The sequence below is a fragment of the Trichechus manatus genome, unplaced genomic scaffold (assembly GCF_000243295.1).
Source record: "Trichechus manatus latirostris isolate Lorelei unplaced genomic scaffold, TriManLat1.0 scaffold00056, whole genome shotgun sequence".
NCBI classification, from domain to species: Eukaryota; Metazoa; Chordata; class Mammalia; order Sirenia; family Trichechidae; genus Trichechus; species Trichechus manatus.
The window spans coordinates 13,186,850-13,213,737 of NW_004443992.1; the positions used below are offsets into that span (position 1 = coordinate 13,186,850).

Below are 26,888 nucleotides of genomic sequence, written 5' to 3' on the forward strand. Positions count from 1 at the left end.
TTTACAGTTCCAAAAGTTCTTTTTTTAAAACTTCCTGATACATTCTTTCTAAAGCATGTGCTGCACTTCCCATTCTTGAAGAAAACCAACATTAAGGAGAGTCAACTTTTTCTTGATGATTCAGGCTTCTAGTTCTAAACATCAGTTTTTGTAACAGAGGCCAGGCAGTGTCATATTGGGATCAGGCAGATTTAGATTTGAATCTTTTTAAACTTCCTGAGACTCAGTTTCCTCAGCTGTACAATTTCCCAGGCCTCAGTTTCCTCAGCTGAGGTTAGCCAGGCAAAGGTGGAGTGTGTGTCAGAGATGGTACAGGCAGAGAGCAGCCTGTTCAAAGATAAGGGGAGAGAGTTTGATGCCTTTGGGAACCACAGTAAGTGAACATGGCTGAACTCAATTTCCTTCCCTGTGAGTATTGTCCGAGGACCCCTGGTGGTGCAGTGATTAAGCACTTGGCTTCTAACTGTAAGATCGGTGGCTCAAACCCACCAACCGCTCCACGTGAAAAATATGTGACGATCTGCTTCCGTAAAGATTACAGCCTAGGAAACCCTATGGGGCAGTTCCACTCTGTCCTGTAGGGTGTCTGTGAGTTGGAATCAATTAGGGGCAATGTTTTTTTTTTTTTTTTTTTGTGTGAGTGTTGTAAGGATAGAGTAAGAAGGGCTGTCCCTGTAACTTGCTAGTACAAACCTCCTTCCCAGTAAAGAGAATGCCTGAACAAGTGCGATTTAATGTGTTTCCTGGCCAGGCGACTTCCACCATCTCCTTAGGGAGAAGGACTGTCTGTGGGCAGGAAGCAGGACAGACAGAGATTATGGGGACTCTCCAATGCCCCCACCCTCCCTGGCCAGGGCCTCTGCAGTTTCATACCCTATGGCCAGCAACACTCATTGTAATGCTTGAAAGTGGGGCTTGGCCTGGAAAAGTCCAGGTAGCACTTTGGATTAAGCGCTTCTCAGTTTACACTCCTACATAGAGCTCTCCCTGAATACCAGCTTCTGTCCTGTGAATAGAGGGCCAGAGGCCAGATTGCCCAATGGAGGTGTGGCTTCAGCTGGGTCTGGAGGAGTCTCTGGAAATCCAATAAAGCAGAGTGAGAGTTCTTTATGGTTCACGAGGGTGTCTTGAGCCTAGGAGGGACCCTCAGGTTGATTACCCGTAACATTATTACGGATGGACTGCCCGCCGAACCACAGAAATATTGTGATTGCACCAAGGAACTGACGAGCAGTAATCCTTTTGTGTTTTGCAACAACCCTTCTAACGACAGAAACAGATCCACCTCCAGGTACATGGTGCAATAAATGGAAACAGTCCTGCTAACGAGAGCTCAGCTGGCAGCTGACCCCACGCTCGCCAACCTTAACCAAGGACTCCACCCAGTACTTGCCAAATAAGTGGGAAAAAAGCAACCCATAGATTGTCCTCCGCCTTCCACCAAGGTTAAAGAGCAGTTAGGACAACGGTTATTTTTGGCAGTTTGTTTTTAAATACACAATGCTGCGATCATGATTGTCCAAATGCAAGCTTCGCTGTGGACGTCCTTTCTTAACAATGCATTTTATCTTCTGATTGAGGAAATCACTTGAGATTTTATAATACACAATCCCACTCGTTCTGCCTCTCAACCCTGGCACCCTCTCTGAACCCAGAGATCCCAGAGGGCCGGTATCTCACCCCATGTAACTCCATGTAATTCTCCTATCTAATTACATTGTGTGAGAGTTTGTCATAAGAAATCACTGGGAGCTCCAAGTGTGGAAGGGATAAAAAAGAGAAAGGAAATAAACCAAGTAAAGAAATGAGATTTTTCTAAAAAGGGATGTATTTTTCTATAGTTGTGAGTCCTGTAGAAAAAAAAAAAATTTTTGTTTTTTTCCTTTTAGTGGCAGGGAGACATAAACCTTTGGATTAAGAGAGACTCAAGAGGTAATTTAATTCCATTCTTCTACTTCTGCCCAGATAGATCATCTGAGGGAAAAAAAAATATATTAGTTGCCCTTGTCTTTCCTTCTAGAAAGGAGCTTCCATAATCGTCCTTCATAATGGGGCCCAGTGCTCACAACTCATCTCAGTTGATTGCAAAGTAGACAGTTGGATATAATTTACATAATCAAAATTTTTTTCCTAGAAGGGCATTCCCTGATAAAATGTTAGCTGAGTCAAAATAAAATTTAAACATAAAGAAAGAAGGAAGAAAAATATGTAAGTTGGGCACTTAGGTTTCGGAGGACAGCAAAGGGCTCCACATGATAAAGGAAAATCCACATGATGTTTTATGCCCTTTTCCCCCTAGCTTTGTGGCCAAGCATCTTGGCAGTCTCCATATATTTTTCTGCTGCACCCCATTAGATACTCAACTATATGCTTGTAGGTGGTTTGTTGGAACTGACAGTGAGACAGTAAGTTGCCATAGAGCCGACTCTGACCCATGGCAACCTCACGTGTGTCAGAGTAGAACTGTGCTCCGTAGGGTTTTCATTGGCTGATTTTTTTCAGAAGTAGATTGCCAGGCCTTTCTTCCAAGATGCCTCTGAGTGGATTCAAACTGCCCATCTTTCCGCTAGTAGCCAAGTGTATTAACCATTTGCACCACCCAGGAACTCCTGGACAATAATAGCAAACATTTATTGCACTTATACTATGTGTCAGGAGATACATGGTGTTTTGTTTATGATACAAAACGAGACTAAAGGGGCACACCAGCCCAGGGACAAGGTCTAGAAAGCAGGAGGGACAGGAAAGCTGGTGACTGGGAACCCAAGTTCAAGAAGGGAGAGTGTTGAGATGTCATGGGGTTGGCAACCAATGTCACAAAACAATATGTGTACTAATTGTTTGACGAGAAGCTAGTTTGTTCTGTAAACCTTCATCTAAAGTACAATATTAAAAAACAAAGAACTTTCCATATTTAACTCCCACAACAACATTATGGGACTCTTATTCCCATTTTACAGATGGAGATATTGAGGCCCTGAGAGATCACACAGATAGTAATGGTAGGGCTAGGATTTGAAAACAGGCAGTCAATTTTTCGAATCATGTTCAACCTTTCTCCTCCACCAAAGCTGCCTCCTTATGCCTGTGTCAATCTGCCAAAGAGCTGTCATCAGCTGTCCCAGCGCTTAGGTATTTGGGCCCTCTCTGATTTCTTTAGATATCCTTGACAAGCCTTTTCCTTTTCTCTTTTTTATTCCTTTCTTTGCCTCTTTCTGCCATGTGGTCACCTTCCGGATTCCGGCAGGGCAATCAAGGAGAGAGATAGCTTTCTGTGTCTTTAAATACAAAGCTAAAGACCTGACTCTCAGTCAATAGTCTCTGTCTGCCTCCCTGTCATCCACCTTCTCCCCACCCCGTCCCCCCTAACCCTTTCAAATTCCCTGCCATTCCCACCACCACCTTCACTCTCCATCTGGAATCAGAAGAAGTGAGCTCTAGTAATAGAGTGTCAGCGGAAGTAATTGATTTCTCACATGGAGAGAATTCTCCTGCCTTTAGTGTCAATGGAGCTGAACCAGAGTCTTGGAGGGTGAGCGAGACGTGTAAACAGTCCATGGCTGAGCTGTCAGGGTGAAGCTAGACACACCAGAGAGTGAGTGAGATGGAAAACGGTGGAACAAATAATTGTTTTATTGGAAAGGAAAGGAGTAAATAATATTTCACCTCAGGAACTGGCAGTTTAAAAGAAATGGTTGAGAGCTAGGAGCAGAAGGAATCCTGATGCAGGTTTTAACCCACGAGTTTTTCTTTGTCTTGGGGTAGGAGGTTTCCTCTCCACACCCCCTCCCATCTCCCATTATCATCATTATTATCATTAAAATAATTACCGTAACAATTACAGTTGATGAGACCTTGGGTTTATAGAGCACCTTTCATCTAAAAGTTCAAAGTGATTTATGTATGTGTCATCCCTTTGAGACTGGTAGGAGGATAAGAAAGTATTGTTATTATTATTTTATTTTTGGTCTTATCTGCTGGGGAACTGAGGCACAAGCAAATACAGGGTTTAGTCTAAGCCAGAGAGCTGGCTACTGAGTTAAAGGTTGGGGTCCTGACTCTTCTTCTGAAAGTTTCTACTTCTAGATTCTCCCCTACCCCAGGGCTCTTATCCTTTTGGACTCCCACAATTCCTCCCTGGTACTAATGCTTCCTCTCACACTGGGAGGGCCCTGCTAGCCACTGCAATATGGTGGCCAGCCAGCCAGCCAGCAGCAAACAGCCGGCTATGGCTGTGGGACAAAGAAAGGCTCTTCAGGGTCTGAGTCACACTGCTCCCATCTTGCCTGGAGACTTCCTGCAAACTGATTCCCTTTCCTGTAGAAGCTGGTGTCCTTTCTAGACATACTTCTCCAAGATCTTGTGAGCCTCCGGCCAAGAACACCCAACATTCATAAACATGTGCTGTTTCCACACCCAACAAACCTCCACCAGTTCCTTCAGAATTGAAGGGTCATTTCTGTGATGGGAGAGGCGACTGCTTTAATGTGCATTGCATGTACTGGGCTGCGTTTGCACTGGGCACAGCCACAGAGCCTTCAGAATGCAGCCATTGAAAGCACAGTGACAGAGTGGCAGGATGAGAGGCGGAAGCAGTTTCAGCTGACTAGCCACTGAGTGCTATATTCAGAATCTCCACCCTGGCGTGGCAGCAGCCCCTTCCTGCTTAAGACATTAGTAGAAGCCTATCACTGTGTGCTTTTTGCACAGCAGGGACCAGTTTGCCCCTGGAGCTAGGAGGAGCTCTGGGCTCTATAACCTGAAGCTCTGAGTGAATGAAACCCAAGAACAGGGCCCATCAGCCCACAAACTGCCACCTACACTCAAAGTGCCTCTGCTTGGATTTCTGCATGGAATGTTTTTCAGACAAGTTTTGTGTTTTCCAAGTTTTGTTATGGAGACTGGATGCCAGCAAAGAAGCATAGAAAAATGGTCGGAGCTGAAATCTCTGGAAAAACTAAAAGGACTTTGCCGATGCAGTGATTGATTCCCTGGTACCCGTACCCTTCTGTTCCCAGCAGGCTTCCATTTTCAGACAGATGGGAGGTTATAACTTGCTCTCACATGGACCCTCTGAGAGCCAGGGTTAGGAAGCATCTGTTAAGGAGGAAACCATTCACCAGGCAGAGTGAAGGACCACTGTCGCACACCGCAGCTTGGGGGTATGTGCCCTCATTTCCCCTCAGTGGCTGCCAGTTGCATTATGCCCCTTCCAGTCAGCCCTGAGAAGCACAGAGGACTGGTCCCTGTTCCCATTTATGAGGTGACACAAATTTTTTTTTATTCGTTTATTTTTATTTTACTTTAGGTGAAGGTTTACAGAACAAATAGTTTCTCATTAAACAGTCAGTACACATACTGTTTTATGACATTGGGTAATAACACCATGACATCTTAACACTCTCCCTTCTTGACCTTTTTTTTGGTAAAAATATACATAGCCAAAGATGCACCATTTCAAAAATTTCTACAGGTATAATTCAGTGACATCGATTACGTTCTTCCAGTTGTGCTGCTATTCTCACTTTAGATGAAGGTTTACAGAACAAAATAGTTTCTCATTAAACAGTACACATATTGCCTTATGACAATGGTTAACAACCCCACTACATGTCAACACTGTCCTTACTCAACCTTGGGTTCCCTATCACCAGCTTTCCTGTCCCCTTCTGCCTTCTAGTCCTTACACCTGGACTGCTGTGCCTCATTAGTCCTGTTTCGTTTTATGGGGCTGTCCAATCCCCAGCTGAACAGTGAACCTCGGAAGTGACTTCACCACTGAGCTAAAAAGGTGTCTGGGGGCCATACTCTCGGGGTTTCTCCAGTCTCTTTCAGGCCAGTAAATCTGGTCTTGTTTGTGTGTTGCAATTTTGTTCTGCATCCTTCTCCAGCTCTGTCCAGAAGCCTCTGTTGTGATCCTGGTCAGAGCAGTCAGTGGTGGTAGCCAGCCAGGCACCATCCAGCTGTACTGGACTCAGTCTGGTGGAGGCCTTGGTAGCTGTGTTCCTTTAGTTCTTTGGACTAATCTTTTCCTTGTATCCTGTTCTCTTCATTCTCCCTTGCTCCTGAAGAGGTGAGACCAGTGGAATATCTTAGATGGCTGCTCAAGGCTTTTAAGACCCCAGATGCTGCTCACCAAGGTAGAATGTAGAACATTGTCTTTATAAACTGTGTATGCCAGTTGAGCTAGATGTTCCATGATCCCCACAGCCCTCTGCCCAGCAATTCAGTCCCTCAGGGAATTTGGATGTGTCTGTGGAGCTTCCATGACCTTTCCTTGTACAAGTTGTGCTGGCTTCCCCAGTATTGGAGGTGACACAAATTGATGCATGAGAGCTTGATCAACTCAGGTAAGCTTAGGACCATTGAGTCCTAAGAGTCTCTGGCCCTGCTGGGATTCATGTTCACACCCAAGTACCAGTCCGCCGGGGGCCTATATGAGCAGCTGCTGCTGCGTCCAACGCAGAAACAAATGGAAATAAACTATGGCCCAATCTTACCTTCTTCCGACTCTGGTATCATTACAAAATACTAGCAAGGGGTCCTTTAAGTTGACTGCTGAGGGTGAGGACTTTAGAGATGTGTACAGCAGACAAAGGTCCCTGGGTGGAACCAACAGTTTATGCTCAACTACTATACTAAAGGTTCGCGGCTCAAACCCATCTTCTGGTGGCACTGCCGAAGAAAGGCCTGGCTATCTGCTTCCATAAAGATTACAATCAGGAAAACCCTATGAAACAGTTCTACTTTGCAATACATGGGGTCGCCATAAGTTGGAATAAACTCAGTGGCAACGAGTACAGAAGACAGAAGAAAGACCCTACAGCATGCTGAAAACAGCCTGCCCAAAGCCTTAAACTTCACGTTGGCACTTGTTGTCTAGAAAATCCTTCCTTGCATAAGCAACTGCGTTCCATCCAAGCCTGTCTCCAGAGTGCCTGCTTGCCCAGGAGCTGAGCAGAGACAGGGCCCCACCACCTCAGGAATGAGCCTTGTGGGAGCCAGTTCGGGCACCAAGGGGGAAGCGGGGTTCAACCAGAGGGTCGGAGGAGATGTGGTGGGGCCTTTGTTGTGTGCCCTTAATTCTCTGGCAGTTCACCTCAGGGAGACTCATCAGACACCCTGTCTGGAGCAGCCTCTTTCCTCACGGTGAAAGGCATTCTTGGCAGCCTGCTCCGTGAGGAACAATGAGCTCGGCGGGGCCCTCACCATCATCCCAGGGCTTCTGCGGAAAAACAAGCAGCAATTATAAATAGATGTTATTTGTAGTTTGCATTTTCTTGCCTTCAAGGTTTTTTTGGAATAATTCCTCCAGTTTGTTTTGGGTTATTCTCCCCACATACATCCTTTCCTGAGTGGTCAGATTTCCTTTCTTCCAAAAAACCCTGGTGACCCTGGCTGTGAGGGGATGGCGAATAAGAAGCTCAAAGTATCAAAGATTTGTGGTGGGAAGAATCGAAGGAGGAAAATGAAACTTCCAACAGCCGCTCTTAAAAAGGTACCTGGCCCCGACGCAAATACACAAACAAACGTACAGCTTTGAAACTGTATGAGGCCTTGGAGTTAGATAACAAATAATAATAATGATACGAGCAGCAGTAACAACTGACATCCATTTATTGAGCGTCTACTGTGCCAGGCACTGTGCTAAGCCACTGATGTACTTTAACTTAAATTGTTGGGATGTTGGCTACCTTGTTCTTCATGACACAGGTGGGTGCTCTGATTTGAACCCAGCCAGGCAGGCCAGGTCCAGAGTGTGGACTCTGAAACACAGGATTGAAATAAAAATCTCAAAAATGGAAGTTACTAAAGCACTGTTGATTGATTTGTGCAAACGGGGTGGTTTAGAAACAACCCTCCAGCACCAAAGCTGGGGGCATTGACATGGAGTAGGGTCACTATGAGTCAGAATCGTCTCGACAGCAATGGGTTTAATCTCTAACTTTATGGCATTTCGTTTTATCCTCACATGCTTGGTTTCCAAAGTGTCATGTGTATGTATCTCTTCTCTCCCCCCAAACACTAACCTCTAAAACAGACATTCCTGTTTTGTATAACACTGATGATAACAACAAAAATAAACCCACTGCCACTTAGTCGATTCTGACTCATAGCGACCCTATAGGACAGAGCAGAACTGCCCGATAGGGTTTCCAAGGAACGACTGGTGGAGTCAAACTGCTGACCTTTATTGGTTAGCAGCCAAGCTCTTAACCACTGTGCCACCAGGGCCCCAAATACAAATAATAAAAATAGCCTGTATCTATTAGGCACTTCTAAGGCATCTGGCACCTGTTGGGCCTTTACGTACCTTCGCAATCCTTCCAACCAACTCACCAGGTGGGGAATATTATTTCCATTTTATAGATGAAGAAACTGAGGCTTAGAGAGGTTAAGTAACTTGCTTGTAGTCACACCACTAGTGAGTGCTGGAAATTAAGTGGATCTGCCAACAAAGCCCACGTGCTACACTTTTCTGTGTACACAGCACCATAACAGACAGGTAAGTTTCTGTGTAACAGCAGTTTAAGAATTTTTTGTCATAGACCCCTTCCCTAGGAAAATGTGCATAGACACAAATGTGGCAAAATTTTTGCGTATAATTACAGAGGTTCCCTAACCTACTCAGACTCCTGTGTGGATCCTACTGGAAATCCATGGACTGAAGAATATATGTTGTAGATGATCCTTATAAATATAGAGCTTATAAATATATAGGATACAGTTTCCTCACTCTGTGGGGCCATATGTTCACATACGGGTGTGTATGTGCTTATAAAAAATACCACACTTACAAACATTAATGTTATCCCATCTGAACACTTACAATCTAGATTTCTACTGGGTGAGTCTTGAAACCATGAATTCCAAATCCACTCACTGATTCAATTGATGATTTTTTTATGGATTTTGGCAAGTCCTTTAGACTTTGTTTCCAAATAAAATTATTAAAAAAAAAAAAGAGCAAGATTCTGTTCAGTCTCTTAAATACTGTATGTCCATTTTGTGAAAACCTGAGACCAAGAAGTTTCTTTACACCTGGTACTTTCTAATGCTTTTGTGCTTTGGCAGTCTGGTATTTTCATTGCTCTCAGATGTCATTCAACAGTGAGGCAAAGGAACATGACCCAACTATGTGCTGTCTACAAGAGATATACTTTAGGCACAAAGACACCAATAGGTTGAGAGTGAGGGATGGAAAAAAAATTTCATGCAAATAGTAATCAAAAGAGATCTGGTGTGGTGATATTAGTAACAATGAGGCAAAGGAGAGGTGAGACCTGTGTGCCCTGGACTGAGACTACCTGGTTCAAAGCCTGGCTGTGACCTTTCCTTGTCGTATGACCTTGGGCAGCTCTCTGGACCCCTGAGCCTCAGTTTCTGCATCTGCAAATGAATGGGAATCTAACAGGGCCTGGTGTGAGGAGTCAATGAAATAACGTATAAACCCAGGGCCTCGAGCATAGTACGTGCTCAATAAATGTGAGCTCTTTCCATTGAAATACCAGTTAAAACCAATTGGCACCCAGATGATTCTGACTCATAGTGACCCCATGTGTGTCAGAGTAGAATTGTGCTCCCTAGGGTTTTCAGTGACTGATTTTTTCAGAACTAGATCACCAGGACTTTCTTCCAAGGCACCTTTGAGTACACTCAAACCTCCAACCTTTCAGTTAGAAGCTAAGCGTGTTAACCGTTTGTACCACCCAGGGTTTCCATAAAACTAAACTAAACCTGTTGCCTTCGAGTCGATTCCAACTCAGAGCGACACTATAGGATAGAGTAGAACTGCCCCATGGGGTTTCCAAGGCTGTAATCTTTACAGGAACAGATCGCCAGATCTTTTATCCCTTGAAGCAGCTGATGGGTTTGAACTACAGACCTTTCTGTTAGTAGCCGAATGCTTAATTACTGCACCACCAGGGCTTCTTGACAGGGACTTCATACCAGTTTCTTATTAAATGGATGGTACTGATGAAAACGAGAAACCCAAAGAAATGCAATTTGATTCTTAAAAACCCCACCCTCCATAAAGGCAGGATATCGGGAGTGAGCCCAGAAACAGGCTGCCTGGCTTTGGGCCTGAATTGACCAGAGAACTCAGCACAATGCAGCCTCTTGGCGTCTCAGGCAGCTGCTTCTTTGGGGAGTTGGACATGACAGTGTTGTTTTTCCCTCATATTTTCCCCACAGGTTTCAATGTAAGGATTAATAAGACAGCATTTGTAGACGTCTTTGAGCTTCCTTCCTGGAAGAAAGACACTCCAGGAGGTGATAAATTCTGCGGCCTGGATAATCTAATCATGAAATATGGAACTTTGAAAGTGTGAGAAAAATCTCAAATCACTTTGACAGCATTTTAATTATAGTTGATTTGTTTGCTGCTAATAGTGAAAATGCTGTCAGCATGATTTGAGATGTTTCTTCCACTCAAAATGTTATATTTCATGTTTTTGAGTCACGAGCCAACATATTGGTTTCCAAATACAACCAGAATAGCTCAGTGGTTGTGTTGCAACACAAAGGCAGTAGGTATAAAACGGACCAAACATATCAAACCCCCCAGAATCATCGGCTGAGAATGCATCTTCTTAACAGATAGCACCAGTGTCAATTTCCTCATTCAGTTATTCACTCAAAAAAAGTTAGTGAGCCCTACTATGTGCCAGGGCACCAAGTGATATTATATATTCAGAAGTGGAAAGGCAAAGTCCCGCCCTCATGGTGTTTACTGTCTAATGCAGGAGACAGATTATAAACAAATAAACAAGTATATCGGCAAGACCCAGGGACAGATTTACCCAAAAAGCAAGGTACGCACGGGCTTACTTGTGCTTACTTACTAATCTGCAGTGCACAATTTCACATGGGTTTCAGGTGAAATTGTGCACTACTGATTAGTAAGTAAACACAATTAAGCCCATGCGGACCTTGCTTACTGGTTAATCTGTCCCCAGCAAGACCTTCACAGATGATGATAATAGCTGCAAAGGAAGTAACAGGATGGTGAGATAGAGAATAAAGGGTTGCCATCTGAGATAGGGTGGTCAGGGAAGGCCTCTCTGAGGGCATGAAATTGCACTTAGGCCTGAAGGATGCGAAGGAACCAGCCTTGAAAGAGTTAAAGAAGCGTATTGCAGGCAGGTGCAATGATTAAGTGCTCAGCTGCTATCCAAAAGGTTGGCGGTCCGAACCCACCCAGTGGCTCTGTGTGAGAAAGACCTGGTGATCTGTAAAGATTACAGCTACGAAAACCTGCGGTGCGGTTGTACTCTGTCACATGGGGTTCCTATGTTTTGGAGCCGACTCGATGGCACTCTACAACAACAACACTGCAGGCAGAGGGCACAGCAAGTGCAAAGACTTGGAGGTTGGAAAGGGCCTGGCATGTACACAATGTAATGGTTTCAATATTTTATGGTGTGAGCAGCATGAAAGGAGGCATTGCCTGGTTGGCAAAAGTAATGACGCCAGGACTTGGCCACAGGTGTTCTAATTTGTAAATCCAAATTCCATGGGGTAGGTAACCCAAAACCCAGTTACCACTGAGTGGATTTTGACTCATGGCAACCTCATGTGTGTCACAGTAGAACAGTGCTCCACAGGGTTTCCAGTGGCTGGTTTTTCAGAAGTAGATCGGTAGGCCTTTCTTCCCAGGCACCTCTGGGTGAACTCGAACCTCCAACCTTTTGGTTAGCAGCCGAGTGTGTTAACCATTTGCACTGGTCCAGCTCTCTTACTCAGAGCACCTAAGTACTCTATGGTGTAGAAGCCTCCTCACAAGCAGTTCTACGTGACGTCCACAAAGACTCTGGAGGGGCTAGACGTTTCTCCGCCCTGATGAAGGGCCTGGGCTTCGTGAGTTTTCTAGCACTAGCTCCTTTGGTTACCCTGGCCTTTGGTGCCCTGCTGGGCAGTGTAAGCCTGAGTAGAGTTATGGAAACTAGAAAATCTCTTTTCGTGTTTGCCTAGTGATGAGAGGAAGAGATGAGATTGTTGCTTTTTCATATCTCTCCCATGGACTCTTAAAATTAATTCCACCATCAAGATTCCCACGCCCCAAATGTGGGTTTGGGGACAGAAATTAAGACTTTGAAGTTGAGAGAGAAAGTACAGAAAGCTTTCTCTAGACAAATGTTCCACATGCAGATGTCAGAATCTGTGAAGAGAAAAGTAAAAAAGGCACCGGGGAACGATTCTAAAGAGAAAAAAGAACCCGGAGTAGAGATGGCTACTTCAGCTCAGAAAAAAATAAAATAAAATAATAAAAGGTAGTGTTAAAGCTTCGAAAGGAATTTTTTCATTTGAGAGAGATTATGAATAATGAAATACAAACACAATAGTTAATATGTCTGTTAGCTGGTTTATGTTTCCATTCGGAAAATGAATAATGTGTTCTAAGGGGAACAGCTTTTCAGGTTATCCTGCTTGACTATCATTGGGGTGAGTGCGGAGTTTGTACCCCAGATTCCTTCACCAAACAAACACTGAAGATTAGATGCTAAATGCAAAGCCATATTTATTCTAAGGCCACAAACTTCCTAAGCCTCTTCCTAGCTCTTCACAAATTAACCTGACAACACTGAAATTTCTAAGGAGATTTACTCCAGCTGTAGCAAATCCCTAATAATAAAAAATTTCCCCAAATGAGTTAGTCACACAGGAGGTAAATGAGACATTCTGTATGAAGTCAGCATGTCATTGGAGTGTACCCTTTGTACAAAAAGCCCAGCCAGGAGATCATGTGGTTAAGTGGGGCTTGTCTGCAGGGCAGAATCAGGGCATTGGAGGGAAGGGGATGTCAGAGTCCCTTTCCCCTTAAGCAAACCTGATAGGAAAATCTAGTTTTTCTAAGAAGTCCAAGTAAGGGCTGATTATTTGCTTCACAAAAGGATTCACCAAAGAGGTCTTTTAAATAACAAGCTCTGAGAGAAAATTTTTAGTAAGATTGATTTATATGAAACTTAAAAAAATGCATCCTTTCACTATATGCATTTGTAGATACGTCAGGATGTATTTGTGGCTGGCCACATTACAAAAAAGGATTTGAGGCAGTGGCACAATGGTTTTGTGCTCAGCTGATAACAGAATGGTCCAAGGTTCAAACCCACCAGCTGCTCCTCGGGAGAAAAGGCCTGGCGATCTGCTCCTGTAAAGATTACAGCCTAGGAAACCCTATGGGGCAGTTCTGCTCTGTCCTGTAGGGTCTCTATGAATCAGTTCTTAGTTATCCGGTGCTGCTATAACAGAAATAACCACAAGTGGGTGGCTTTAACGAAAAGAAATTTATTCTCTCACAGTCTAGTAGGCTAGAAGTCCAAATTCAGGGCACCAGCTCCAGGGGAAGGCTTTCTCTCTCTGCTGGCTCTGGAGGAAGGTCCTTGTCATCAATCTTCCCCTGGTCTAGGAGCTTCTCAGTGCAGGGACCCCAGGTCCAAAGGATGCACTCTGCTCCTAGCACTACTTTCTTGGTGGTATGAGGTCCTGATGTCTCTCTGCTGGCTTCTCTCTTTTATATCTCAAAGGAGATTGATTTAAAACACAACCTAATCTTGTAGATTGAGTCGTGCCTCATTAACATGACTGCCGCTAATCCCACCTCATTAACATCATATAAGTAGGATTTACAGCACATAGGAAAGTCACATCAGATGACAAAATGGTGGACAATCACACAATACTGGGTATCATGGACTAACCAAGTTGACACACATTTTAGGGGGACATAGTTTAGTCCATGACAGTCAGAATCGATGGCACACAACAACATCTATTGAGTAAACTGAGGCAGGCTTGTAGATGGCACATAGGTTGGGCAGCCCTGCCACATTGTTGATTCTTTTAATCCCCTAAATTTCTCTGTGGGCAATTAGGCAACCAGATAAAATCCTCCCACTTCGGATGAAGAAGCCAGAGGGATGCCAAGGCTTTTCTTTGTCCTTCCTGAATTTCCTAAAGAAATTGATAACACAAAGACTGGAGCTACCTGGTGATCTTTTAAAAAAAAAATGTTTTTTAAAGTATTTATTGAGCATGTGCCATGTACCTGGCCCTATTCTCGGTGCTTTGAGGCCCTGTGTCTTATTTAATCTTCACTCTGACTCTTTGAGGTGATTGATGACAGTGGTGATGCTGATGGTGAGCTTACTTCTTCATCTGCTCAGTTATGAGGGCTGAATTATTTTTCTCAGCTCTTCTCCTTTAAAACGTATTTTAATAGAAGCACCTTTATATATTTTTGGTTTATTAAATAAATGCAGGTTTATTGTAAACAGTTCAGATAACAGAAAAGAACACAGAAGAAAGTAAAAATTACCAATTTTCCATCACCCAGATGTCACCAGTGTTAATATTTTAGTGTATCGTTTTCCAGGCTTTTTTCTGTACTGACATGTAAGAAAAACACACACACATACATACCACACATAATAGATGCTTATATACATATATGTGTATGTGCGTGTGTGTATTATGTATTTATATATATGTATGTTTGTTGGTTGTTGTTAGGTGCTGCTGAGTCGATTTTAACTCATAGAGATCTGCTTCTGCAAAGATTACAACCTAGAAAGCACTATAGGGAAGTTCTGCTCTGTTATATGGGGTGGCTATGGCATATATGTACACAAATTTTTAATCTGCTTTTTTTAACTTAATAATGTATCATGGGCATTTTTCTATTAAAAAATATAGACCTGCAGAACTATTTATTATAAATGCAGAGATTATATTTTCTAAATATATGAAAATTTATTTATCCAGCCCCTTATTATTGGACATTTAGACATTGTGCTATTATAAAGAAAGCATCTGTTTACTTTCTATATGCTTTTATAAACAAAGATGTAGATGTATCTTTGCAAAATTGTCTTGATTATTTTCGTAGGAAAAATTCCTAGAAGTAGGATTGCTTGATTAAAGGGTATATGCATGTTAGGTTTGTTACATTTTGCCAAAATGCCCTCCCAGATGTTTGAACAGATTTATACTGGTGCATATCCTGTACCTCCGCTCACTCAGTCTGTCTCAGAGGAAAGTCGCTTCTGCTGCCCATGGCCCAGCCGCTTCCTCTCTGAAACAGGTGTGAGTCCCTGGGTGGGGCAAATGGCTAATGTGCTAGGCTGCTAACCGAAAGGTTGGAGATTCCAGTTCATCTAGAGGTGCCTTGGAAGAAATGCCTGGCGATCTACTTCCAAAAAATCAGCCATTGAAAACCCTATGGAGCACAGTTCTACTCTGACACACATGGGGTTGCTATGAGTCAGAATCGACTCAACAGCAACTGGTTATAATACTCTGAAAAACCGTTAACATTTATTAGGCACATACTAAGTACCAGGCTGTGCATACCCCCAGTTTACTCTTATTACCACCTTTCTGAGGCTCAGAAATGTTAAGTATCTTGCCTTAGGGCACCCAGCTTGAAAGTGGCAGAGCTAGGGTCTAAACTCAGCTCTGTCTAATTCTAGAATTGGGGCTCCTCTGCCCAGGGCACTGAATTCCCTACTCCGGGTGAATTTGATGAAGTTTGATCAGTGAATACAGGTGATGGTGCCTCTCAACCTTTGAGGACGTTGTTGGGGCATCACTATTACTCAGTAGAGAGTGAGTGGGCAGCCATAACCACCTCATGTGGAAATAGCAAGGAGGGATTTTCCAGAAGGTTCGGAGTTTTTTTTTCCCGAGAATGAGCTAAGCTTCTTTCACTTTTGTTTTGAAAGTGAGGAGGCACACGTTGAAACTCAGCACTGTCTCCCACACTGAAATCGCAGACCTAAACAGATTCCCCCACCCCCAATGCCTTTCTCCATCTCTGACCGTCTCTTCAGAGCTCCTGGGGAAAGCATTGCCAATCTCATCTTGCCCAGACTTTAACCTGCTTCAGCGCTTCTTTTGACTGTAGGATTCCAGCCCTCTGGGGTCTAAGAATGAACTCATGCTGGTCTACTCCTTATACTTCCTTTGCAGGCCTATTTATTTGGAAGTGGCTGAGCAATCTGAAATATGGCTCCCGGGGGCTGAAGTGAGACCTCAGGCCACTGAGGCTTAAACAAGCCATTTCTCCTGCAGGCAGCCAGCTCCCACAGCCCCTGTGTGTGTGACAGGAGCAGGCGGGCAGCATCTGAAGGAGGGTAGCATTTCTAACCCCTCTCCTTACCCTTAATGAAGAGATTTGTTACATGTTGTTTTAACAGGTTGATTCAAAATAAATAAACAGAGAGGGAGGGAGAGGGAGATGGATGGTTTTCAGTAAATAATGTTACCGTGGCCAGCAATTTGGAGGGAGCTGGTGGGGAAGAAGTTTCCCACCTAAGCAGTTGTGACAGGAGTATTAACTGGGGGCTGAGAAGGGGAACACAAATATAGCACCATGAAGATTGCCAGAGCACATACCAAGGATGAAAAATGTGTGTCTGCAAAGATAAAATGGTGCATTCTGTGTGCGCCATCCCATGCACCTAGCCAGGGATGTCTTCAAGGTGGCCGGCCCCCTTGCCCCCGGCCAATTCGACTTTAAGAAATTAATACAGACCTCAGTTGAGGGAGGCAGCCTGCTCCGCCTCTTGCTGAGGCTAATAGTTATGTGCTCAGAGTTGTTGGGTCCCTGGGGATTCACCCCCAGCTTTTGGAGAGAGGTATTTATGGCCTTATCTAATATGCTGATTCCTTTTAAAAACATGTTGTTGACTAGACATTGCTGATGTGAACTTTGCAGCGTCATCTCAGGGAGGGAGGTGGCCCGCAGTTGAGGAGTCATTGTCACTAGGAAAGAAAGATGAGAGAGGATGGCCCAGGAGAAGATTTAAAGAGGGGACAACAAAGGAGTGTCTCTAAAACCTCCCGTGTGCCTGGCACAGTGCCGAGCACCTTACATATATTTTCTCATCCATCCCCAATCCCAACCTTCATCCTATCCTGATCTTACAGATAAGATAATTGAGGCAGAAAGGGGTGAAGTAAAGTGTAAGGACAGGACACAGAGCTAAGAAAAGGGACTGAGATTCAGAGAGATCATGATAGAAATAAAAATGGTGCTACCAAGGGAAGAAATGTGTTTGTTTTGCGATCTCTCATAGACTGATGCTACTGCTCTCATGTGGGCAAGAGCTACGGCCTTTAAAATCCAGCCAACATTCACTCTGTGGCTTTAGTAAAGCAATTCTTCTTCTTATGTCTATTTTTGCCAGTCTATACGAGCAAACCTGAAGTGCACTTTATCAGTCTGAAGCACCTGAATGTCTATAAGTGAATGGAGAGAATGTCAGCTGAGACCGTAGTCCTTTTCATCTCCTTGTTAGTTGCCGTGAGTCGGTTCCATCTCATGGTGACCCCATGTGTGCAGAGTAGAACTGTGCTCCACAGGGTGTTCAAGGCTGTGGCCTCTCGACAGGAGATCACCAGGCCTATCTTCTGAGGTGCCTCTGGGTGGGTTTGAACTGTCAACCTTTCAGGTAGTAGTCAAGTACTTCAGCATTTGCGCCACCCAGGGACACCTATGTTAGAGTGATCTTTTCTCATACGTGCCCCTTTGTGCCATCCTCCCCTAGGTATGACTTCATTGAGATTCGGGATGGGGACAGTGAATCCGCAGACCTCCTGGGAAAGCATTGTGGGAACATCGCCCCGCCTACCATCATCTCCTCTGGCTCTGTACTCTACATCAAGTTCACATCTGACTACGCCCGGCAGGGGGCAGGCTTCTCCCTGCGTTATGAGATCTTCAAGACAGGTCAGTGTGGTCATCAGTAAAGACCTGGAAGGAGGGCACCTGCAAGAAGAAGATGGAACATGGCCATCTGTGTGTGGCCATAAGGTGCTATGTAAGGGAAGGGTGGGAAATAGGATCTAGGGGGCTTAGACATGTTGTTGTGTGCCATGGAGTTGATTCCAACTCATGGGGATCCAATAGGGCAGAGTAGAACTGCCCCACAGGGTTTCCTAGGCTGTAATCTTTACAGGAGCAGATCACCAGGTCTTTCTCCTGTGGAGCTGCTGGTGGGTTCAAACTGCCAACCTTTCAGTGAGCAGCTGAGCACTACCAGGACTCCTAGCACATGGTAAGGTTTACAGTTTTTTCAAGCTTAAGCAAGGCAGTGGAGGCAAGAGAGGCTCAAGGTGAACCTGGAGGTACTGGGAGATGCAAAGCCAATTCAGGTTTTCAACCAACTTGAGAGGTCAAGTTCAGGGTTAGTGCTGGGTGCTGCCTGGCAGGCAGGCCAGCATGGTTTGTGGCAACAGCAGAGCAGGGACACCAAATAAATAAGAAAAAAAAAAACTTTTAGAAAGAACTTGGTTTTTGTATGTTTTTAAAAATTAAAATAATCCTCAGAGGAAAAAGCAAAACTTGGTTGAACTTTCTCACAATTACTATATGGTTTAATGTTGCTTTTATTTCAAATTCCATGGGATTGAGAGGCATAATCTTTTCAGTGTTCAGAGTCTCTAAAGATTTTACTGTGACCCCTGAAATGAGGTCATGCAATATCTTTTAAATTCAAATATGGCTCCTAGAAAATCCCCCTTAGTGATCCATATTTCCCATCTCTATCCATTAAATCCCCACTTCCTAAACCCAAATGAAGTTGACTCCTTGAAAAGCAATCAAAGGAGAGCAGAAAAAGTGGTGGAGACTGTTGTCTACTTGATTTCCATTACAAAAAACAAAACCAGTGAATTCCAACTCATAGCAACCTCATGTGTATGTCAGAGTAGAACTGGGCTCCATAGGGTTTTCAGCGGCTGATTTTCCGGAAGTAGATCACCAGGCCTTTCTTTCAAGGTGCCTCTGGGCGTACTTGAACCTCCAACCTTTTGGTTAGAGCTGTTGAGCGTGTTAAGTTCATTAGGTCCTCCTTAAATTACTTTAGATCCTGAGATTATAGGCCAGTATTTACTCCATGGTTGGTACAGAGAATTTTACTCATTCCCTTCCCTGATACAAGATGCTGGTTCTGCATCTACACTTGAGCATTCCAAATAGTATGTCTTTCTCTCCCCCTAATATGTGTGGAGCTTATTATCTCAAGGCTAAATGAAGCTTGTCCTCCGATTCCCTGCTCCCCCGCCTCAGAGGCTCACACTCCATCTGTAAGTGTGTTTCCCTTCTGCAGCAGCCTCAGTTTTACAACTCATGGATGAAGTTCTGGTTAGAAGGGACGCTGTCGGCCTTGTCATCAAGAGGCCCGAGACCGGCGCCTGTTGAGTTCAGTGTGAGGGGAACTATTCATATATATTTTCTTTTTCACTAAACAATTCTTGAAAGGAAGTGGTAGCTGCTGAAAGCACTTTTTATATCCGTGCTGTCTAAATATTTGTTGGATTTGTCTGCCTGAGAACAAGAACTGTACAATCAAATGAAGGGGCAGGGACAGAGGGAACTGTGTGGAGCCAGAGGGGGAGCCCCTGCTGTCACAGGGGACAAGCCCCGAGAAGACCCGTCTGCCGCAGGAGTGAGCAGTCTGTATTGCTGTGCTCCTGACTACAAAGAGGCCACTGAGATTGACAGAATCTGTGTGACACCCGGTGGTTTGGGGTTCCCGTGTGGCTCCTGAATAGCTGAATCTACGTTCCCTTGAGTCCTGTGCAAGCCTCAGGTCAATGCTGCAAGCACTGATGGAACACATACTCTACCATCCTCAGCTGAGGAGGTGGTGGGGTGAGAGAAGAGAAAAGAGAGTAAGTAACCCAGAGTGTTTGCCCTGCTCTAGTAGGGGAGACAGAGGGCAGTGGTGGTCCAGTGATAGAATTCTTGCCTTCCATTTGGGTTTGATTCCTGGCCAACGCACCTCATGCATAGCCGCCACCTGTCTGCCAGTGGAGGCTTTTGTGCTGCTGATACTGAAAAGGTTTTAGCGGGGCTTCCAGACTAAGATGGACTAGAAAGAAAGGCCTGGTGATCTACTTTCAAAAACCAGCCAATGAAAACCTTACAGATCACAACGGTCTGATCCACAACCCACCATGGGGATGGCACAGGACCGGGCAGCATTTTGTTCCACTGTGCATGGGATTGCCATAAGTTGGGGACTGACTCAGTTCCAGCTTACAACAGTGAGGGAGGCAGATGTGTAACCCTTCAGCACATAACAGATGCACAGGAGATGTTGTTGTATGAGTAGATATGTAAAAATTGAATGGAAAACTATAACATGAGGCAGAATGAGCTAAGTGCTAAGTAAAGGTGGGATTAACATGCTGTAGTTAGGAAAAGATGGAGTAGTCAAGTATCTTGACAAGGAGGGGAACAGGACAATCTGGAACATCTATTGGACAGCAGGGTAGTAGGTCCCTAGTGCAAAAGCTGTCACTCAGCCTCCCTGTTCTGATGTGGAAGGAAAACAGCTCCAAGTAGGGTCTTCCCAGGAACTGGCCAACAGAAGTCAGAGCAAGGACGAGCAGGGCTACTGAAGCTCATCTCTGGTTTCATGCTTCCCAACTTAGTATTTCATAAGGGATGATGCCGCATTCTCCAGAAAGCCACAGAAAAAGTGAATGTTAACGTTCTCCATCATGCAAATTTAAACAGCAGATAGTAAAAGGAAGTCATCATTCAGCATTGCTGTCTTGAGGACAGACTAAAGCAGGATTTCAAAGAGGCAGCAAGTCTATAGACTGCCAAAAACAATAGTGGTTAGTCAAGGAAGGTGGTTTGGGCATGGGGAAAGGAGCAGCCTGCTTTAGCGACTGAGATGGCCCATAGAAGAAAGATTGCTGTAGTGAGGAAAGTGAGAAAGAAGGCCCCACTGGCCTCCTCAGGGCCAGGCACACCCACCACCATGCCCATCCAGAACACCAACTCTCAGCATGAAAGTCAAACCTACATGAAACATATAGATACACAGGGGTGCAGAATTCTCAGCTGAGATGGAAGATGAACATTCAGCCAGGTGCCGCATGCTGCACCCGTAATTCCATTGTTGGAGTCCTGAGAGAAAATTCACAATGTTTACGTCATCCACAGAACATGAAAGAAATGCGTGAATATGCTGAAGAAATCCAAACAAACACAGCTATGTTTGCTAGTCAGAGAAAGAAAGGGGAAACTGTAAACACAGATACGCAAATCACCGTACAGCAGGCTCTGGAAGCCTGCGACAGCACATTGCCCTAGCAAGGCCCTCCTGAAGGATGATACCGAGAGACTGACTCACAGTTTGGGTTCAGACAGTGGGCGTGTGCCTGGAGTGGGAGCTTCATGTCTGCCTTAAGTGAAGTGATTTATAAGAGTCTGTATTGTATGGAGTCCCTTAGTGGTGCAAATGGTTAAGCACTGGGCTACTAACTGAAGGGTTGGCAGTTTGAGCCCACCCAGAGGCACTTCAGAAGAAAGGCCTGGTGATCTGCTTCTAAAAGGCCACAGCCTTGAAAACCCTAAGGAGCACAATTCTACTTTGAAACATATGGGGTCGCTGAGTTGGAATCAACTTAACGGTAACTGGTTTGGCTTTTCTGTACTGTATTATTAGATTATCCACATATAAAAAGGTAAAGCAAAACAACTTGCAGACTTAGAAGATCTCACATCACCAAAGCAGGAGCAAAACAAAGAAAGGAATTTTTAAATAACTTAAAAAGTAACCATGGAAACTGAAACAGTGGAAAATGTGTTTCTTTTCTGATGCTCCTTTGACCCTAGTTCGATTAAGTTTTCTTTCCTGATTCCCAGTGACTTTTCTAAAACTGATGGAGAAAACCTGGAGTGCCCTTAACCCCTCCCGTACCCCTACTCCCTGAACTGAGGAACTGAAATAACCGTTTGTGGTTAGACCAACCTTAACGTTGGATAAATCCATCTGTTAAATATCTTTATGCGTGTCGTTTCTTCTTCCGCTTGCAGAGTTATTTTACAATTTACAGTTGAAAAACTGTGGGCAGGCATATTCCACACCAGAGTCATTTGGTATGAAATCATTCACTACAACAGAGTTGCCCTCACCCCCTCCATGGACAATCTTAGCATTGAGTGGACTTGAATGTTTGTTGACTGTATTATTTTTTTAACCTTTGATTCTTTTAATGCATCACAGAAAAGGATCTTGGATTAGGTAGATATCTGCGAGGCTCGACTTTTGTCTCAAGGATGTTCACTCTTTTCTGAAATTTCTTCTCAGCATTTGATATTCAGCTGTTTTTTTTTTTTTCTGACACTTTGATCATGCTCCAAACTGTGAGATGGTGCAAGTAGAAACAAATACATGACTTTAATAGACAGATTTGATTTTTTTCTGCATAAAGCAGATAAAACCGTTTTCTACCTCGTTGAACGTAAGCCAGAGGATATACCCATTTATAGCCATATATTAGAGATACACAGGTTTTTTTTATTTTGTTTTCTGCCTTAACTACCTAAGGTTGAAATTTTCTTTCTAGCCGAATGCAGGACCTCAGGACCCTGTGTGCTTTAGAACCTCTCTTTCTCCAGGCCTCCCTTGGACTCACTAGATAGATGTCTATTGTGGAAACACCTGCCCCCGCCCCCGCCGTGGATGGGAGGGACCAAAGAAAGATTCCACCATAAATTCCCCATTCCCAGTAGGGAGGGTATGTCTCTTGTCCTCGAAGAGCATGACAATAGGGAATATCAGGATGCCTTTGCTAGCTCTCCAAGCAAGTTGTGAAGAGAGAGTTAATTTCCTCCCAGCCGTGTTTGAGGCTGCTGTAAGTAGCCCACAAGAAGAAGGCTACACAGCAGCCATAAACTCTAACCTTTTCAAAATTCCTCCCGGCCCCCTGAAGACCTGCCAGCTGGCTTGGCTTTGCTGAATTGCCTCATCCCCAGGCCACCAAGGAGGCCCACAGGAGCTGGGATCCAATGGTAAACAAAGCTGGGGTGGGGGCTGCCCCACCCGTCTCCTGCCGCCCAGCTGCGCACTCAGCAGCCCTGGGCCTGCCGTGCTGCTGCCATGCCCCCAATGATGGAGTGCAGAGCCTCCAAGATGTGGCACTTAGAGAGCCCCAAAGAGTCCTTGAAAAGGTCAGCTCTCACTCCTCACGTGTCCCTGGTCCCCACCCTGCCAATGCAAAACTCTGGGTAGAAGGGCGGAGGTGATGGATGGGTAGGGAGTCTATATTGGAATTTCCTGTCTGGTGCTAAAGAAAGTTGCAGTCTCCCCCTCCCCCACTCATTCGCATGGCACCTTTTCCAATCAGACATTTGCTGCTTTCCAGAAAGCCGTTATCAATAAAGAGACTAGCAGAGGGGCCTGCTCCAGGAGGCGGGGATAAAGCCATTGCAGCAGCTAAGATCAGCGTATTGATGTCACATAGTTACATTTCAGTATGGTTCCAGAGGACATTTCCTGCCAGTAAACACCTGGTTTATCAAGTATTTATGTGTGTTTTTTTCTTCATGCTTAGAGTGTGTATTATCCTCCTCATAAATCCAGCTACCTGTTTTTCCCTTCTTTTTAAATCAGAACTTAATGAGATCAATTCTCATTGTACAGCATTTCCATCCACCATGTTAAGGCTCATCAGTTCTTGCTGCGTGTGTATCCGAGGGTCACTGTGTCTAGATTGCAGTGCTCCCCGCACTCATGGTTTTGTCTTGGCAAATGGTGGCTGAGTTCCAGTACCATGTTGTTGTTTTTAGGTGCCATCGAGTCATTTCCGACTCATAGTGACCCTGTGTACAATGGAACAAAACACTGCCCGGTCCTGTGCCATCCTCACAGTCATTGCTATGCTTGAGCCCATCATTGCATGTGTCAGTCCATCTCCTTGAGGGTCTTCTTCTCTTTCACTGACGCTCTACTTTACCAAGCATGATGTCCTTCTCTAGGGACTGGTCTCGCCTGATAACATGTCCAAAGTAGGTGAGACAAAATCTCACCATCCTCGCTTCCCAGGAACACTCTGGCTGTACTTCTTCTGAGACAGTTGTTCATTCTTCTGGTAGCGCGTGATATATTCAGTATTCTTTGCCAACACCATGATTCAAAGACATCAGTTCTTCTTCGGTGTTCCTTACTGGCCCTTCCAGCACCAAGAGGGCCCTTTTAATATGACTCCACCTAGAGGCATTAGGAGATATGGTGGCTATATTCCATTTAAGAGCCCTGACTGCTGTCCAAGCCTGCATCAGGATGCGAATGTGAACGGCATTTAATCGGGACACCTCCAAGGGTCCCAAGAAAGCAGGCACCAGCACTGAGGAGAGAAACAAGGCCATCCCCTCCACAAAAGAACCAGAAGCCTTCCAAATGTCAATACACTGCTGCATTTTTCCAAACTTGCTGCTGGAGCGGCCTTTTAACATCCCAACCACTCTGCTGTGATCCACCAGCTAAAAACGTCAATTGTTAATTGTCTGACCACTACAGAGAAGCTCATTTTAATATAGCCATGACATGAATGAGACCCAAGCTCCCCTTTGCCCCTCCCCTGAGGCACCTTGGATCTTGGAGGGAAAAGGGGGCACTTAGTTGGCTGCGGTACAATAGGGGCTAGTGTTGAGGTCAGCAATAAATAAGGGGTAACATTGTTTTCCATGCTGGCAATCAGCAAGCCTTCCTTAAGGATTGAAATAACTTACATTTCTGGAGCAAGCAGCTGAGTAATTGAGAAAGAAGACTCTGTTCCTCTCTCCAACAGAATCAATCTCTCTCTCTCTTTCTCTCTCTCTTTCTCTCTCTCTCAGACACACACACATATGCATACACACACACTTTTTTCTACGCTATCCCCCAAATTCCTCAATTGCTGCTCTTACTGTAATATGTAGAGCAAGCCAGCTGTGCCTCCCTAATTTCTATCCTCAAGAGGATGGACACGCGGATGTGTGTATGTTGCTTCAAGGGCCACTCCAATGGAAACAAAAACTTCGCAAGCAGGGGGATCTGGGCCCAAACATTTAAATAACCCATGCAACATAGGCAGCAAAGAAAGGCATGTTCTTCCACTTTCCTAATGCTACAGTTCTTTTACACGCAGGCTCTGAAGATTGTTCAAAGAACTTCACAAGCCCCAATGGGACCATCGAATCGCCTGGGTTCCCTGAGAAGTACCCACACAACTTGGACTGCACCTTTACCATCCTGGCCAAACCCAAGATGGAGATCATCCTGCAGTTTCTGACCTTTGACCTGGAGCATGACCCTTTGCAGGTGGGAGAGGGAGACTGCAAATATGATTGGCTGGACATCTGGGATGGCATTCCACATGGTGAGTGAAGTCACTGTCACAGAGACACTTCTCAGTAGTTTGTCCTTTGCCTGTTAATTGCTTTAGTAACAATAAAAAAAGGAGAACAAAGACTTCAAAGCTCCTTAGGGTTCTTATATGACCCATGATGACTTTATCTTCTGCTTAGCCAAGGATGATTTGAGAAAAACTATGGAAAGGCAATCTCCTTTCTTAGAGATACTTCTTTAGAAAAGGATAGAAGACTGTGTAGATACTTGGGTAAGGATGAGCAAACCTATAGATGGTGTTGTTTTTCACTCCAAGTTATCGGGATTTCCTTAGAAAGTGACTCAGTGACCAACCCCTATGCTTTAACACAAGGACTTTAGAGCCAGATTGACTGGGTTTGAATCCTGGCTCTGCTGTTTACCAGCTGGGCAACCGTGGGCAAGTTACTTAACCTGTCTGTGTCTTATCTGTATAAGTTAGCGACTATCATCATCATTATTATTACTATAATTATTTTTATTATCAGTATAGCCATAAATGTGGATAAGGCACCATCCAAGGCCAAGAGGAACCTATACTTCTCAGGTGGAGACCAGCATAGGTCTTGGGCATAGTCAATATCAGCAAAGAAACCAATCTTTCACTTTCGTAGTCACCCAAGTATTTTCCAGTATAAGGGAGACTTGATGGCTAAGCAAGAAGAGCAACATTACTTCCTGGGGAAAGCATATGATTTAGTCAGAAAACCTGGGTTTGAGTCCTAGCTCTGCTATTTCCTAGCTGTGTGAACAAGGAAAAGTCACGTGACCTCTCCAAACCTCAATTCCTTCTGTAAAACAGATACCTTTCCTGTCCAACTCCCAGAGCTGTGAGAACAGAATAAGGCCATGTCAGTTAAAATACTTTTTAATAGATAAGAAAAATATCAGACTTGTTCTTAAAACATATTTTTGTTTGTTCTTTTTATATCAAATTGTACAAAGTGATGCTCTATTGAATGTGATGCAATGGTGGAAAGGGAGAATGTATTGAATGCTGAGTTTGATGTTTCCATTTCTGCTGGTCTCTTTCTCCTGCATGTCCAGTTGGCCCCCTGATTGGCAAGTACTGTGGGACCAAGACACCCTCCGAACTCCGTTCTTCTACAGGGATCCTCTCACTGACCTTTCATACGGACATGGCGGTAGCCAAGGATGGCTTCTCTGCACGTTACTACCTAGTTCAGCAAGAACCACTAGAGAGTGAGTGGGCTGGTTGGGACCCTCTGGCCTGTCCTTGCATTAGGGCTGTGAGGATGTACAGGTGAAGAGAGACTGACCTCTGCTGAGAAAAGGACATGGGAACTCAACCAACTTGGCAGTGGCGTCAGAATCCAAGGAGTGGGAGTCGCATCCTTTTGCCAGGCAGAGTTTAATGAGAAAAGAGCAGATGTTGAGCTGGTTGCTCATTTCTTAAAAAAAAAAAATGTGTACAAAGAATTAGTTACTCTCAAGGAAAGTTATTCTGATCTCAAACTTCAGTTTCCTCATCTATGAATAAAAGGAAAGCTAGTTAGGATGATCTACCTAGGGTCCCCTCTTGTGCTAACATTTTTTAGTACAGGGCCAATTTTCTCCCTCTCCAAGACTCAGTGGCCATTGTCACAAAAGTGAGCAATTTTAAGTCTCTCTCTTTATATATATATATTTGCACGTTAAACATCTCTGCTCCTGGGAAAGTTTCCCTAGCTTCTTTGGACATTCACTTCATAT

At 44.4% G+C, this 26,888-nt stretch overlaps 1 protein-coding gene across 2 annotated transcripts in view; it reads left to right on the plus strand.

Moving 5' to 3' along the window:
* NRP2 (neuropilin 2) overlaps positions 1-26,888 on the plus strand; it is a 126,193-nt gene that overhangs the window by 21,225 nt on the left and 78,080 nt on the right. For both annotated transcript variants that reach the window (XM_004378255.2, XM_004378259.2), the window contains exons 3-5: positions 17,553-17,734; positions 24,937-25,167; positions 26,223-26,378. In XM_004378255.2, coding sequence (XP_004378312.1) covers positions 17,553-17,734; positions 24,937-25,167; positions 26,223-26,378 — 569 coding nt within the window. The remainder of the gene's footprint in view (positions 1-17,552; positions 17,735-24,936; positions 25,168-26,222; positions 26,379-26,888) is intronic.